We start from the raw sequence: 17419 nt of genomic DNA, 5'->3' as shown, positions 1-17419 counted from the left end.
AAGAACGTCTCAGTCGCCAAGGTGCTTGTGGCAGTGACTTGGCATTCTAATTCTGTTTTTGCCTCTTTTTACTTGAGGGATATTTCTCTAGTTCTAGGGACCTTCTTTCTTTGGGCCCGTTGGTGATGGCAGGACAGGTCATCAGACAGGAGAATTAGGTAGTCTTCCTGTTTTAGGTTTGGTTGCTACCTTTATATTATTTATTTTTTGTTGTATATATTTTTTATTTTTACATTATAACTTTAGGCAGTTTTTGATTTAGTTATAATGGGAATTAGGCAGTTTGGTATTTAGGTGTTGTTGATGACAAGGACTAGCTGCTTGACAACTCATGCTGCTTCCATTGTCAGTGTGACATGGTACCAGCCACTGGGTTGTCGGCACTGGCGACTATGCTTCTTCCAAAGTTGATGCCGACCTAGGACTAGCCACCGGTTCGCTTGTCCTGACGACTCACGCTTCTTCCATTATCCTTCTGGATAGGGAATTAGTCGATGGATCGTGTCTGTCATCTGGTGACTCGTTCACCATCTACTTTTTGTCTCACCTGTTTTCTCGAAGTCAGACACTCGTGCAAGATCAGGCGACATTTAGTAGCCCTGAGTTTCTTGTTGACAAAGTCAGTTGCGTTGATTCTCCCTCCAACGATCGTTTAACATGAGACCAGATTGGACTGCTGGCACTCGTCCTTTGGGACTGAGTCGCCTTTTTGCTCCGCGCTCCTTTCTCTTGCCACCAGAAAGCTCGAGTCAGGAGTTGCTCATGAGCCGATATCGCTGCTGACGACGTTGGGTTGCGTTGATACACCCCCAATGTTTGCTTAGCTTTGAATCGCCCAGGCAGTCCAGGCACTGATCTTCAAGGAAAGAGTCCCGCTCCTCTCTCTTGGCGCCAGACATTCGTGAGAGAGCAGGTGTCGTTATAGTGCTTGATAAAGTCATCAGGGTGCAGCCTTGCTGTTCTCATTTCGTCTGACTGGTCACCTGGTCGGTCACCTAACTTTAATACAGACAGACTGACTATGCACTTACTCCTTGTCCTTTACTACCACAGTTTGGCAGCATTATGGTAGGAGACTTTGAGTTCTTAGCATCTTAGACCTCGGGTTGGGTTTTTAACTGCCTATGATATATATTTCTTTGATTATTTTATGTCCTATTCTGCCCGAAAGGGAAATTGTACTCAGATTCCCTTCTCCTTTTCAATGTGGTTAATCGAGCTAGATAAATTATATGAAGGTAATATTTATTAATATGGAATTTTTATTATAAAATTGATATTAATAATACTTACCTGTATAATTTATCTAGTCCTACCCATCCTACCCCACGATCTGCCTATCACAACTGATTTTCAACGACAGTGTTGCCAACTGGCGGACAGAATAGGAGGTAACAGGGTTGCCAATGTGGTAAATTTTGGTGCAGTTTTTGGGGATTTAGGGCTAGATAAATTATACAGGTAAGTATTATTAACATTAATTTTATAATAAAAATTCCTTTTAGAGATTTAACAAGGAAAACTCTTTCTTGTTGCTTTGGCTTGTCCCAAGAGAGTTAGCGAGTTGCAGGCCATTGATAAGAGAGTCGGCTTCTCCCAGGGAGATGCGGTCTGCTCACTTACCTTGGGTTTTTTGGCCAAGAATGAGACCCCTTCTAAGCCATGGCCGCATTCTTTTGTCATCAAGAATTTGATGGTAATTCTTGGCCCAGGTGAAAGGATCAGAGGTCCCTCTAGTAACTTCTGGGGTTATGAAAAGAACCCTTCAAGACCACTTTCCAAGAATGCAATGTCTTTCTTTTTAAGTGACGTTATCTCAGTCACACTCCAGTATTCGGGAGAACCCAGTCGCACTCCAGGATTCAGGAGATCCTTTTACCCGTTTTGAAAGTCAAAGCCCTTGAAATTAGAGTTATTGCCACCTTGTGTGCTTTTAAACATAACATGTCCATATCTGCAATTCTCCAATCAATGTTTTGCAAATGTAAATCAGTGTTTGCAACACATTATTTACAGGAAGTGGAGACTATTTTGGAAAACTGCAGTACCCTGGGTCTGTTGGCTGTGCTTTGTAGGGGGGTAGAGCGGTCAGTGAACCTCATGCGGTGCATTGTAGGCATTACTTAAGGTTCTTTGCAGCGTGCCTTTGACCCCTAGCTGCAACCACTTTTGTTCCTTTAACTGTACCTCCTTTCATATTCTTTTTCGTCATCTTTCCACCCTCATCTAACACTTGATTCACAAGGTTTTCCTCCTGTTACACCTTTCAAACCATTAACTGTCAATGTCCATTTCAGTACTGAATGACCTCATAGGTCCCAGTGCTTGGCCTTTGGCTTCAATTCTAGATTCAACTCAACTTTGTTGTCTGTGGCCAGCATAGTGGTAGTGTTAGGGGAGGAAGCATAGGAGTTATGTCCCTAATCTACCTCTTTTTACCTTGACATAGGCTGTCGAGTCTTGGCGAGGGGATGGGGATTAATATATACCTGGACCAGTCTTTTAATGTATGGGTAGTGGATTTTAATTGTGTAGGTGACAGCATTGTTTGATTGTTTTTCATTATGGTACTGCACCCAGGGCAAGGGTATCCTTTTTAAAAGTTTTGCTAGCCATCAGATTCCTTGAGCTGCATAACTTCCACTATTGCTTTGTAGCAATTGAATTATTCCTCCACTACAAGGCTCCTACTGAAGTAGGGGCACTCCACAGTTATACTGCCGCGCCACTATGGTTGAGATAGCACCAACCAGAGGCAGTATCTACCTACAGTAGCTCTCTTAACAGGTAAAAGTACAACGAGCATTTTAACCAATGCTAGCTACCTTTTGTCCATGCATCCTACCTCCTGTCAATATGGGATTCAGATATGTAATTACTTAGTAAAATACTTATATACAAATTACATTTGTATATACGTAATACAAACCATCGGTCCTTTAACAATAGGAATGGTAATCATTGGCAGCTGGAACCGGTCGTAAGCTTCGAACAAGGAGGTTCAGTAGTTAACTGCTTGTCCGACAGTCGGTGGTCCCGCATGACTAAGAGGTGAAGATTCACTTTGCTTTCGGCCGCGCTGGGGGATAGACGTGTTGTTTGCCGCTCTGCCTGCTTCTGTCGTATGCTTTGGATTTATACTTCAATTGTGAAGAATATTATTACTTATTCTATTACTAGTGTGCTTGTGTGAAATAATGTGAGTACTACCCCCTGGCCCCCCGTCAGCCGCAGATTGTACCCTGGTGTGGAGGGCCCTAAGTGTGGGGCCTTTCGTTCACTGTATGAGGTAGACCCTCATGAATTTTGTACTCGGTGTCGAGGGCGTGAGTGCTCTCGCACCGAGCCATGTAACATTTGTGTAATTTGGTCGGAGGAGCAGTGGGGGCGTTACGAGGGAAGGAAGAAGCCATGTAAGCCAGCTAAGGAGTCATCGGAGGGCTCTCCCGTCACTCCTTTGGTTACGGACACGTTTTCTTCTTTCCTCCCTCCGTCACAGCTCCCACATATAGCTCCTTCCCCTTCGGGGGGTGTGTCTTGCTCCTTCTCCTCTCTCGATCAGTCGAGCGTGGAGGAGGGAGCGATATACCCCGACGTGCAACTGTATTCGGGGGTCTTCCGTTCGCTCGGGGTGGGACCTGTCCCCCCACCCCCCAGGCGAGAGGGAACCCCTCCCATTAACCCGACTCTTGCTTCCTCAGGTATGCCTGCCACGGGGGACGATCTTGGCCAGGTCTGGTACTTGCTGGGGCTCCAGGGGACACCGAGCGTTCAGGGGCTACTTGGTCATTTTGCAAGGGGGTCCAGGTCGGTAACTCATGGTCCTGTTACGGCTACACAACGACTACAGTGTCTACGCCAGGTTACACTGCCCCTCCTCACCTAGTGTATACGCAGCACGTGTCAATGGTGACCCCGACAGCTGCTGTGCAGGCGCCGCTGTTGGACGTGCAGAGGAGGGTCGTGACGCCGCCACCTGGTTTTGCCGCTCTTGCTCCAGCCCCCGACTTCCGGTGTCCCAAGAGCTCGCCGCTAGATCTGCCGCCAGTGTCTAGAATGCCGCTGGTTCCTGCTTTGCCTCCTGTTCCTGACGCTCCCGTACCAGTCCCTGCCGCCGTCGTTCCTGCCCGTGGTGTTGCTGCCCCCACCCCAGGTTCCTCCAGACAGGTGCAGTCGTCTGCTGCCGCTTCTTCCCCTTCGACTTCCAAGGCCCCACAGCTGAGGAAGAAGAAGGTAGCCTCCTCCCCCCCTAAGAAGTCTCGCTCTGAGACCTCTAAGGGTCTGTCCCACTCCGGTGGGACAGTTGGGGCTTCCGCTGGTCCTCCTGTTCCTTCAGGAACGGGGCCCATCTCTCCTTCCGCAAGGAAGAAGAAGAAGGGGACCGGAGGGGTACCGGCTAACACCAGTACCTCCTCGCCTGGCGCCAGAGGTTCTGCCTTGGCCCCAGGAACTGTCTCGGCCTCTCGTTCGCGAGAGGTACCGAGTGTACGGTCACCTGTGCGGCCAGGGTCCAGGCAGCTGAGCCTGCTCGCCGCCAGGACCCAGGCACGGAGCGGAAGACTGGAGGGAGTCGCTCAGGTGACTCCCGCTAGGTTGGCGATTGCTCTTGTAGCGATTTGCCGGTACCCAGGGTTGACGCGACGGTCCCTCCAGACCATTCTCGGGCTGAGGCGAGGAAGAGGTCCCCTCGGTCGCCAGGACCAGCCTCAGCTGGTCCGGGCACCTTGGCGTGCTGTGAGGACAGGCCTCGCTCCCATTGGTCCCCTGACCGCCGCTCCCACCGGGACCGGGCGGTTAGGGGGACTGGCAGCAGCTCTCCTGATGTTCGGAACCATCGCCGTGGTTCTCGGTCCAGTGGTTCTCCCCAGGGGAGCTGCGCGACCAGACCTGCAGCTCGATTGCCACCGCGGGTTGGCGATCGCCTGCAACCCCCCCAAGCACACCGGTTCTGCCAGTGGGCGAGGGGGGAGGGTCAGGTCTTCCTCTCCTATCACCTTCAACTTCCTCGGGCTACACCGGGAAGAGCGAGGCGATTAGGAGCGATCACGAGGAGTGCGCTTCTCGCGATTCCTCCACGAGGGCCTACGAATCTGGCACAGTCTTAGGACCGACCAGATCGTACGCACAAGTGGCTGGAGGAGACCATGAGGTGTCTGTTGTGGTTCCTCTTGTGGAAGGAGGAGGATCTCGAGAGGCATTCTCGCTGGATGGGCTTGACGGCCCTTCTCCACAGGACGCAGTCACTCCCGAGATTCAGAGGTCGTTTGCTGAGGTAATTGCGCTGATTTGTCAGCACAATGACATCAGTGAGGGATCGGCGCTTCCACCCTCCGAGCCTACATCTAGGCTGGAGTTGTTCTGGGTTCCTAAGAAGGAACCCAGCAGGAGGGTGGGCCTGCCTCGATCAGCCTTGGCTGACAGTGTGCTGGGTCAGGTGGACTATCTCGTCTCCGGATAAAAGGGTTCTCTTCGGTCCGGCAGGTCGTCCAAGCTCCTCCCCCCCACCTCTACCACGACAGAGGCGTTTCTACGTGCCGTTGGAGGACCCTCTGCCGCCCAAACAGGTTAACCCGGAGCTGGCCAGGCTAACTCCGTGTCTCTCCAACACCTGCTGTCAGAGAACCTCTGGTTCTCGCAGCAAGAGGCGCTTGCGTTGGAATCGACTGCCATGGCAGCATTCCAAGCAGTCTCCTGGCTAGACCTGTGGTCCCTCACAGTGTCTAGGGTCGTGGCCTCCTCAGGAAACATCACTCTTGAAGGGGACCCAGCTTTCGGTAGACTGTGCCAGTCTGGAGGTAGGGCCATCTCCTACCTGGCCCACCAGACGGCCAACCTGTTGGCCAACCTGGTTCTGAGGCGTAGGGACTCCGTCCTCACTCGAGTAACCAGGTGGGCAGGGCGCAAGGCGGCGTTGGGTCTTCGCAACGGACCGGTGCAGAGTTCCTCCTCTCTCTCCCCAGCGAGATGGTGGACGCTGCGGTGGAACAACGGCGCACTGGTGACAGTGACTATCTTGTACACCAGGCAGTCTCGAAGGCGGCTGGGCAGCCTCAAGCCACTGCGGTCAAGCCCAAGAGTTTGGTTAGCGCTTCCTCTGCGGCCAAGACGATCACCTCGTCGAAGCCGAGAGGAAAGACTCTGCCTTCGACTTCTGCGGTAAGAAGTGATCGTCATCAGCCCTCCTCCCAGCCCTCCTTCTCCCGAGGAGGAACTGGGAAGAAGAAGTCGAAGAGAGGAGGGAAACGCAAGGGAAGGCATTCCCCTTCACCTGCTGTTGGAAGTGGGGGGGGGTTGCCTGGCGAGCCATTGGACAACTTGTTAGCGCTAAGGACCAGAGACCTGGATAGTGGATGTCCTTCGGGAGGGGTATCTACTACCCTTTGAGTCTCGGCCACCCCTCACCTCCAACCCGGTCCATCTTCAGACGTACGTTCCTGGTTCTGCCAGGGATGTGGTGCTTTGGCAGTAAGTAGAAGCCATGCTGAGCAAACAAGCTGTGGAGATTGTATGGGATCAGTCACTGGGCTTCTACAGTCGACTTTTCCTGGTGGAGAAGTCCTCTGTGGGCTGGTGCCCGGTGATAAATCTCTCTCCCTTGAACCAATTCGTTCGCCAGACTCGGTTTACAATGGAAACGACACGTTCAGTGCTCGACTCCATCTGGGAGAACGACTTCATGCTTTCGGTGGACCTGAAGGACGCGTGTTGCCAAATACCCATCCATCAGTCCTCCAGGAAGTACCTCCGCTTCATCCTCGACAGGATGGTGTACCAGTTCAGGGCACTTTGTTTCGGTCTCTCAATCGCCCCACAGGTGTTCACGCGAGTATTCACTCTGGTGTCGGCTTGCGCCCACTCATTAGGGATACGTCTTCTGAGGTCTTGACGATTGGTTGGTCCTGGCGAGCTACCACTCGCAGTTGCTACAGGACGGGGATCAACTCCTCGAGTTGGTGAATTTCGATGAAGTACCTGGGCATGCTGATCGATATGGTAGCAGGGCGAGTCGTTCCCGCAGACTCGCTGATCAGCAGGTTCAGGGAGGCAGCCGGATGGTTCCTGTCCCTACAGGAGCAGCCAGCTCAGCAGTGGCAAGTCGTGATCGGTCACCTGTCGTCTCTCAAGAAGTTAATCCCTTACGGGCGTCTTCACCTGCGGTCTCTTCAGTGGAGGCTAATGGAGAGTTGGTCATAGGCCGTACTTTCCCGTTTCTCTCACGGAGGAGGTGAGGCAGGACCTAGGACCTAGCCTGGTGGCTGGACGACTGGAACCTCGTAAGAGGAGTGCCTCTCTCTCTCTCTCTCTCTCCTCTCTCTCTCTCTCTCTCTCTCTCTCTCCTCCCGCCCCGCCCCGCCCCGCCCCGCCCCGCCCCGCCCTCCGGGAATGTTGCTGTTTTCAGACACTTCGACCGAGAGATGGGGCGCACACCTGGAGAAGTTCCTGGCTGCGGGTGTATGGGATCATCACAACAAGCACCTTCACATCAACGTCCTGGAGTTCAAGGCAGCGTTTCCCGCTCTCCAAGAGTTCCAGGACCGTCTGATGGGACACTCAATGGTGTTGATGAGCGACAACACCATGGTGGTGGCGTACGTCAACAAACAGGGGGGCCTAGTGTCCCTCCCGTTGCATCAGTTGGCGTTGCAGGTGCACAAGTGGGCCGTGGCTCACTCGGTAGAGCTGTCAGCTCGCTACATTCCAGGCAAGAGGAATGTAGTGGCAGACAAGCTCAGCCGTCGGGATCAGGTGATAGGAAGCGAATGGTCTCTTCACAGAGACGTGGCGGAAAGGCTCTTCAACCTGTGGGGGCGTCCAGTCGTGGATCTGTTCGCCACCCAGCACAACAGAAAACTCCAGGTTTTCTACTCAGCTGTGCCAGACCCATGGGCAGCTGCAGAGGATCTTCAACATCCGTGGAACAACCTCTTTGTCTGTGCCTTTCCCCCATTCTGTCTGATTCACAAGGTGATCAGCAGGGTGCTGGTCACCGCGAATCTTCGGATGATTCTGGTGATGCCCAAATGGCCTCAGGCTGTTTGGTATCCGGACCTGCTGGCTCTGCTTGCCGAAGCACCAAGAGAGATTCCCCCTTGGCACAACCTCCTGTGCCAGCTACACGTCGAACGGTACCACCGGTCGGTTCGGTCCGTGTCTTCATGGCTGGCTGTTATCCACCATCTCTTGCAAGCGAGAGGCTTTTCTCGGTGAGCAGCAACAAAGATGGCGGGGCACCTCAGGCAGTCCTCTGCAGCTGTATACCAGGGAAAGTGGTCCGTCTTCTGTTCAGCAGGTAGCGGATTTCCTCATCTTCCTTCGCCGAGAGCTCCTCTCCATCTCCGCAGTTAAAGGCTACAGAGCCACCATGGCCTTAGTCCTTAAACTGTGGGGAGTGGATATCTCCAACTAGTTCAAGATCTCCCTTCTAATGAAGAGCTTTGAGAGGTCTTGCCCAGCCAGGGAACTCAGGCCCCTGGGGTGGGATGTGACTCTCGTCCTTAGGAGTTTGACTCAAAGACCCTTCGAGCCACTCCAAGAGTCGTCAGACAGGGATTTGACCCTCAAGACCCTCTTCTTGCTGGCCCTGGCATCGGCGAAGAGAATAGGGGAACTTCATGGTCTTTCTTTCGATGTTAAACTTACGAGGGGATGGGGATCTGTGACGCTCGATTTCGTCCCAGACTTCGTAGCGAAGACTCAGAATCCTTCGGTCCCTGACGACCGGTTCGAGTCATTCACGATCCCCTCCCTGAAGGACTTCACCGACGATGATGTGGATGAGATGCTGCTTTGTCCTGTGTGGGCGCTACGGCACTATCTGAAGAGAACTTGGCACCTCAGGCCTGAGTGTCGACGCCTCTTCGATAGCACCGGGGTTACCAAGAAGGAGGTGTCCAAGAAGACTCTTTCTTTCTGGCTTCGTGAGGTAATCAGGAGGGCATACGCTGCGGATATGAGTGACGACACCCGTACCCCTCGTCCGAGAGCCCATGAAGTCAGAGGTATTGGTCCAACCCTTGCGTTCCACAAGAACTTCTCCGTGGTACAGGTGCTGAAGGCAGGGGTTTGGGCCAACCAGACCACCTTTACTTCCTTCTACCTTCGGGATATCGCCCGCAGGTCCTTGGATACCTTCTCTTTGGGACCCGTGTTGGCTGCTCAACAAGTTGTGTAGCTTACCCAGCACCCAAGCGGACAGAACAGCATCGCATCCTTGTGTGACTGCATGAATGGACAAGTGCAAGAGAGTGTGACTGGCTCCTCTTCCTCCTCTTTTCTCTCCTCTACCTGTGGCCAGAGGGCCGCGGTTGTCACTACGATGGACAGGAGGCTGATGCAGGTAAGCTACGCTACTGAGCTCCATCCTATCCCTTTCAGTAGGGATAGGAGCAGTTATCCACCACTCTCCTAACAAGGGGGGGGCTGGGTGGATGCCAACAAGAGACAAACCCATAACTTTATATTGGCTCTTGAAGTAGGAACTAGTTCTTGCTTGCTATTCATAAGAGGCACGCTTGCCTCCCTCTTATGAATTTGGTCCAGAGGTCTGACCACTGATCCTGCGGTACATACCCCGATCATTGGGCAGAGGCTAGGATCCCTCCGTCTGCTCTTACGACTAGGGAGGGAACCAAGGTCGGACAAACACCAATCTGTTCATAAGACTCAGATTCCACCCACCAATAAGTGAGTCTTCCTATTGTTAAAGGACCGATGGTTTGTATTACGTATCGGAACAAATCACAATTGGTCGAAAATTGTATTTTTCCTAACTATACAAACCTGAGGTCCTTTACACATAGTCCCACCTCATGCCACCCCTCACTCTGTTTCCTGGGCCTAAAGCAAAGTGAATCTTCACCTCTCAGGTATGCGGGACCACTGACTGTTGGACAAGCAGTTAACTACCGAACCTCCTTGTTCGAAGTTTATGACCGTTCCAGCTGCCGCTGATTACCATTCCTATTGTTAAAGGACCTCAGGTTTGTATAGTTAGGAAAAATACAATTTTTGACAAATTGTGATTTTTATAATAAAATACAATGTTATACTATATACTTACCAAGTAATTACAGAATCGGAGCCCTCCCTCCTCCCCTCAAGGACATACGAATTAAGCTCTTCAACTGTGTTGTACCCATCCTTTCCTGAAGTGCTATCTCGAATTTCAGATAAGGTTTTTATTATAAAAATGTCATGTTTTATTACTGGTTACAAATAGTTATATTTGTTCATTTGTAAAATGACTTTCCACCTCGTTAGATAGATGAAGGGATTTCAGGATGGTTCCTGGTTTAACCATAGTTTTATGCTTTAAGGTTTGTTATACAAAACCCATTATGTAAATCATAATTGGCCTTATTTCATGAATTGTTCATTTTTGTGTATAGTAATAGCTTTGAGTTTTGTTTTTACTTTGTTGGTGGCTGTGATTGTCCCATGCTTTGTTTCCAATGTTTTATTTTTTTAATGATTTCATGCATAGAATATGTGAATTAACATTATTTATTTGTAGTGAATCTTACCTATTGTTGAAGTTACCTTATGTGCCTGCTTCAATAGGTGAGGAGATATCATCTACCTTTAACAGAAGGGAAGTATCCAAATAATAAATTTTATTCTGAAAATGTATATTTTTGTGTTACTGTTGCACTTTCCTCATCTGTGCTTACCTCTTGGAAAGCACTTCATCTTAGTCTTATCCTGGTTGTTCTTTTGGCAGGATGGTGGTACTTGTGGTTATTTTGGGTCACCCTGGGTTTAGTCTGTGTGTAAGGCTTATTAATTCCGGTTATGATGGTCTTTGTGGTTGCATGCTTACTTTTGGCCTCCTTTTCCTCTTTGGTGGTGCATTGGTCTTGCCTGTTTTTCTTGATTCTCATTCATGGAGACTTCTTCTCAGTGTCTCAGTGCTGCCCTCTTGGTGTTGGGCATGTAGCTTTCCGAGTCCTATAAGATTCAGGTCCCTTTGGCTGTTACTTTTATCTTCCTCTATTGAATTCTGATTTCTCATAACTTGAGGTGTGCCTTTGCCTGATTGGCTCAGAGCTTGATCCTGAAGCATACAGTGTAGGAGCAGTTTAGACATGGTCATTTTCTTGTAGTGCAGAATTTCTGTATAATTCTCAGCTTGATCTGTATTAGATGCAAACTGTCATGTTTGCATTACACAATCCTTGTACTGTATATTTACTTTATAATGTCTTACAGGTTATAGATGTTCCTGAAAGGCTAAGAGATACACTTATTCATGAGATGTGCCATGCAGCAGCATGGATAATCTCAGGGTACAAAGATGGTCATGGCCCTTTATGGAAATCATGGTAAGGTTATAATTTAAAGTTTTGTAAGTGAAAGTTTTGCTTCTTTGCAAAATCTGATTGTTAATAAAATTTGTTAAAAATTGCTTAAATGTTATCAAGAAAATATTTGGCAGCTAGTTAAGTGTGGTAATACTATTCTCTAGTTAATGATAAGTATAGTTTATAAGAATTAGTTGGATGTCTTATACACTACTGTACAGTCATCCCTCATTAAACTGGGCCCCATTAATCTAGATATTGGATAAGATGGAGATCGAAGAGGGTCAGCCGATTTAATTACCGCATACCATTTTCCTTTTTATTGACCAAAGGTAAATAAACTTTTCATTTATATTTTTCATATACAGTTCTGTATTTATGCTGTACTAAAATAAAATGCTTTTAACTTGTAACGGATTTAACTTGCACACAGTAAATGTCTGGATGGGAAGGAAGTACCGCAGCCAACAGTTATGCATATCTGCTGCCTGACTGGTAGCTACCGTACAATGTTTTGTATGTTTTTAGGAAAGAAAGATATGACAAAGGTAAACGTCATGAAGACAAAAGCTGAGTTACTTAACAATATTTGTGTTTACATGGCGAATGGCATGAATGAGAGAGAGAGAGAGAGAGAGAGAGAGAGAGAGAGAGAGAGAGAGAGAGAGAGAGAGAGAGATTGCCAGTTCCTCTGTTATCATCTTTCATATTTCAACCATTTTAAAGGAAGGAATTTATTTTATTCTTCATAAAAATTAGTAAAATTTATACTATTAAAAACTATGTATTGTATTCAAAACACATGCACTTACAGGCAGAATACTACAGCACTTACAGGCAGAATACTACAGCTAAAACCTGATTGGCTGCCTGGTTGCCATGGTGATCTGTTAGCCAATGGCAGCCCTTTACTTCCGTTCTATTTATAGACATTTTGATCACAAAATAAGACTCCAAACTGTTGACGGCATTAGTAACATAAATGTATTCTGTAGTCTTACTTATCATTAAAATTCACAAGTTTAATTACAATTATTTTGATCATGTATGTTTGCATTTTACAGAATATTTAGTTGGAAACAAAATGTGCTAGTGAACGTATGGCCTTAATTATCCCACTATTTTATTATTGATCTTAACCCTTAAACGCCGACTGGACGTATTTTACGTCGACATTTTTTGTGTCTCTGGTGCCGACTGGACGTATTTTACGTCGACATACAAAAGTTTTTTTAAAAATTCGCGGAAAAATACTTTTAGGCCTACCAGCCGAAAACTCTTGAATCACGCGCCTTGGGGGATGCTGGGAGTTCACGGATCAAGGTGTTGTTTTGTTTACAATCGTTACGCAGGCGCGCAAGCGCGAATTTCTTTCTTGCCGCACTAAAAAGTATCTGTGACACATCTCGGAAATTATTTCGTCACTGACATAATTTTTTTACCATTTTAAATTAGCCGTTATATCTTCTTCTTCTTCCCAGCTTGTTCCCATTTTTATATGGGGTCGCCGTTTCGGATGAGCCGTTTCCATCTATTTCTATCTTGTGCTTCTGCCTCATCAATTCCCTTCTCATTTAAATCTCCTCTCACACAGTCCTTCCATCTCTTTCTTGGTCTCCCCTCTTTTTCTTCTTCCTTGCACCTCCACCCCCATAGTATGTCTCCCAGCGTGGTCCTCATCTCTCCTCAACAGGTGTCCATACCATCTCAGCCTCCCCTCCTGCACTTTCTTTGATACTTCCACCACCTTAGTTGACCCCCTTATGTAGTCATTTCTGATCCTCATCCACTCTTGTTACCCCAGACATCCACCTAAGCATTTCTCATTTACTGCCACATCCATCTTCTTCTGCTCTGCTTTTCTCATGCTTGCTGTTTCCGTACCATACAGCATTGCTGTTCTTACCACCGTCTTGTGAAATTTTCCTTTTAACCTAAGCGGCACTCTTTTGTCACAAAGAACTCCCGAGGCCGCTCTCCAGTGTTCCATCCTGCCTGTACCCGATGTTTTACTTCTTCTTCCATACTTCCTCCAGCGTTAACAAAAGATCCCAAATACTTAAACTTATCAACTCTCCTTATTTGCTCTCCACCAAGCTGAATACTTTCTCTATCATCCCCCTCAGTGGTGGTACACATATATTCTGTTTTGGATCTACTTATTCTCATTCCTCTGTCCTCCAGTACTTGTCTCCATCTCTCCAATTTCACTTCCAGATCTTCCCTGCTCTCTGCACACAGAACAATATCATCCGCATACAATATGTTCCATGGTACTGTCTCCCTTACTTCCTCTATTATAACATCCATCACTATGTTAAAGATAAATGGGCTCAGAGCCGACCCCTGGTGTAATCCTACTCTCACCTCAAAACCTTCTGTCTCCCCAACACTGCTCCTCACTCTGGTAAATACATTCCGGTACATCTCTTGTATCAATCGCACATACTTCTCTGGCACCATCTTCTCCCTCAGGCTCCTCCATACCTCTTGTCTCGGGACTCGGTCATAAGCCTTTTCAAGGTCAATGAATACCATATGTAGGTCCCTTTGTCTTTCCCCGAATTTCTCCATTATTTGCCTCAGACAAAATATACCATCTGTTGTTCCCCTTCCCTTCATAAATCCCATCTGCTCCTTACCTATTTGTACTTCTTCTCTCAGTCTAGCATCTATCATCCTTTCCAGTATCTTCAAAGTGTGGGACATCAATTTAATGCCCCTATAATTACCACACTCTTGGACATCGCCTTTCCCTTTAAAAATTGGTATCAATATACTCCCACGCCACTCATTTGGTATCTTTTCCTGTTCAAGGATCTTTATCATAAGATCGTACAGTATATCCACTCCTTCATCTCCTAATGCTTTCCATGCCTCCACTGGGATCATGTCTGGTCCGGTTGCCTTCCCATTCTTCATCTTCTTCAGTGCATTTAGTACCTCTTGCCTAGAAAACCACATTACCATGCCAATGTTCACTTACCTTGGGGAAAAAAAAAAAAAAAAAACCCATCCTTCCTCTTACCTTTAATTAGTCTATTATTTTCTTCATTTAACAACTGTTCGAAATATTCTTTCCATCTCTTCACAAATTAGCCGTTATATGTAGTATTATATATGAAAATGTGCTAATTTTTATGTAGAATACATCAAAATAATACTCATGATTGTAGCTTTTATCAGTTTTGAGATATTTTCATATAAATAACGATAAGTGCCAAAATTTCAACCTTCGGTCAACTTTGACTCTACCGAAATGGTCGAAAAACGCAATTGTAAGCTAAAACTCTTATATTTTAGTAATATTCAATCATTTACCTTAATTTTGCAACTGATTGGAAGTCTCTAGCACAATATTTCGATTTATGGTGAATTTATGAAAAAACTTTTTCCTTACGTCCTTGCGGTAACTCTTCCGAAAAAAATCATACATGCGATTGTGGTAATGTTTGCACCATTTTAAATTAGCCGTTACATAAAGTTTTATATATGAAAATGTGCGCAATTTCATGCACAACACAACTAAAAACAACCCATGGTTGTAGCTTTTATCAATTTTGAAATATTTTCATATAAAAAATGATAAGTGACAAATTTTCAACCTTCGGTCAACTTTGACTACCGAAATGGTCAAAAAACGCAATTGTAAGCTAAAACGCTTATATTCTAGTAATATTCAAGCATTTACCTTCATTTTGCAACAAATTGGAAGTCTCTAGCACAATATTTCGATTTATGGTGAATTTATGAAAAAAATAACATTTTCTATACGTCCGGGCGGTAACTCTTCCGAAAAAATCATACGTGCGATTGTGGTAATGTTTGCACCATTTTAAATTAGCCGTTACATAAAGTTTTATATATGAAAATGTGCGCAATTTCATGTATAATACAACAAAAAATAGTTGAAGGTTGTAGCTTTTCTCATTTTTGAAATATTTGCATATAAATCACGATAAATAGAAAAAAAACCACGTTCGGTCAAATTTGACTCTACCGAAATGGTCGAAACAAAAAACGCAATTGTAAGATAAAAACTCTTACAGTCTAGTAATATTCAGTCATTTATCTTCATCGTGAAACAAATTCGAAGTCTCTAGCACAATATTTAAATTTATGGTGAATTAAAAAAAAAAACTTTCCTTCCCTCCGCGCGCGGATTCTCCGCCACAAATCTCCGAAATGCGTAAGTCCCATTCTCGAAATATTTGCTCCGTTTCATTAGGCATTTCATAGAGTTTTATATATGAAAATGTGCGCAATTTCATGTAGAATAAAACGAAAAATATTTGAAAGTTGTAGCTTTTCTTATTTCCGAAATAATTGCATATAAAAAAATATATATAAAAGAAATTCGACATTCGGTCAAATTTAACTCGTCAGATATGGTCAAAAACTGCATTTGTAAGCTAATATTCTTACAGTATAGTAATATTCAATCATTTGTCTTCATTTTGAAAGAAATTGGAAGTCTCTAGACAATATTTAGATGGTTATGAATTTTTGAAAAAATTATTTGTTTACGTCCGGGCGTTACGAATTCATGTATTATTTTGTGATAATATTTTCTCTGTGTTGCTTTTATCGTTTTACAATGTGTTATATACCAAAATGATTGCAATTTAGTGTACATTACAACGAAAAAAAAAGTAACTTGTTACCTTTAACCGTTTTGCGCACAGCGCGATTTAAATACAATTATATATGAAATTTCGTTTTTGCGCTATCATATATCGCATTATTTTTATATGATAATGATAATTTTTTTCATTTCTGATGGTTGCATACTAAACTTCAGGCAATGACAAAAAAAGGAGCCAAAAATGAACTCTTAATCTTGAAAACTAAGCGCGCTGTGATTTTTTGAAAAAAAATATTTTTTCCGCTTCCGCGCTCACTCTGAAACGTCTCCGGCACACGGGAGACATTTTTCTTTTACCGCTTCGGCGTTTAAGGGTTAATGGACTCACATTCATTTATCTGTGCGAGTACCTAACAGAGGCGCTGTTAATCGATTATTGGTGCCAAAATCTGGTAATTGCTGCTGATGAGAGCCAAAAATCGCCGATTTTCGGTTATTGGCACAGCGTCTCGTTGAAACTGAAGTAAATCTTCAGATCACGCCATAGACGTGGAGGCTTTGGGCCACCTGAACTAAATCGGATGCCACGAACCTGGCAACGTAACGTCTATGGGGCCCTTAACACTGGACTCATTGTGCAACAGAGAGGTTTTTCTTCCTGTTACACCTTTTCAAACACTTTTCTATCAATTTCCCTTCAGCGCTGAATGACCTCATAGGTCCCAATGCTCGGCCTTTGGCCTAAATTCTATTTTAAACCCAACAATCTCGCTGCCTGATGCACGATGCTGCCTACGCCAGCTGCGCGAGAGATATAGGAAGACTTATTTGCAATGTAGTGCCGATTTTAAATACTAACCCCATCGTAAAATTGAATTAACGCAAGTCAATTACTGTAGCTTCATACGGACTGTATTCACGATCACGTCTTGAATAATTTTCCTGATTTTCTAATGTTACTCAGATTATCGTGGGGAACAGAGTCGGTCTAGTTTTCTCTCGCCCAGTTTTTCTGTTAAAACTTATAATGTCTTTACACAATCTTCTTTAGCTGCTCATTCTTTGGATGTCGCTTCGGAGTCTTCTCGCTCATCCTGTTTTTTTTTTTATTTGCCAATATCACAGCAGAGCCAGAGTTTTCATCGTTTCATCCTGAAATTCGGAGATGATTTCTCTCTCTCTCTCTCTCTCTCTCTCTCTCTCTCTCTCTCTCTCTCTCTCTCTCTCTCTTCGGGGTTAAAGGAAACAATTTTGGAGGGGCTGCCTTCATAGCACCTTCCACGGGTCCTGTAGTTCTCAGGCTGCTGGTGTTGATGCTTCAAGGCGGTATCCGCAACTCCGTATTTTCATCCTTACTTGTTTTGAGATGTAATGTGTCCTCCGTAGTTCTTGAGGAGGCTACTGCAGTTGGAGATTCATCTGCGCCATCGTTGACGGTATCGATACCGGTTGTGTGACCACCCACTCCTTTCATAGGGTAGTTAGTCATCTTCCTTCTTTGTTCCCATTTATATACCTTAGGTGTGTGAGACGT

General features: G+C 45.9%; 1 protein-coding gene across 1 annotated transcript in view; it reads left to right on the top strand.

Moving 5' to 3' along the window:
* LOC135199276 (uncharacterized) overlaps positions 1–17419 on the top strand; it is a gene marked incomplete in the record, with an annotated part of 93547 nt that overhangs the window by 24563 nt on the left and 51565 nt on the right. Inside the window, 1 exon segment of the mRNA XM_064227173.1 lies at positions 11209–11321. Coding sequence (XP_064083243.1) covers positions 11209–11321 — 113 coding nt within the window.

Source organism: Macrobrachium nipponense, chromosome 23 (genome assembly GCF_015104395.2).
Source record: "Macrobrachium nipponense isolate FS-2020 chromosome 23, ASM1510439v2, whole genome shotgun sequence".
In the NCBI taxonomy this organism is placed as follows: domain Eukaryota; kingdom Metazoa; phylum Arthropoda; class Malacostraca; order Decapoda; family Palaemonidae; genus Macrobrachium; species Macrobrachium nipponense.
Note: the sequence above shows the minus strand (reverse complement) of the source record. Positions and strands in the feature narration are given on the sequence as shown.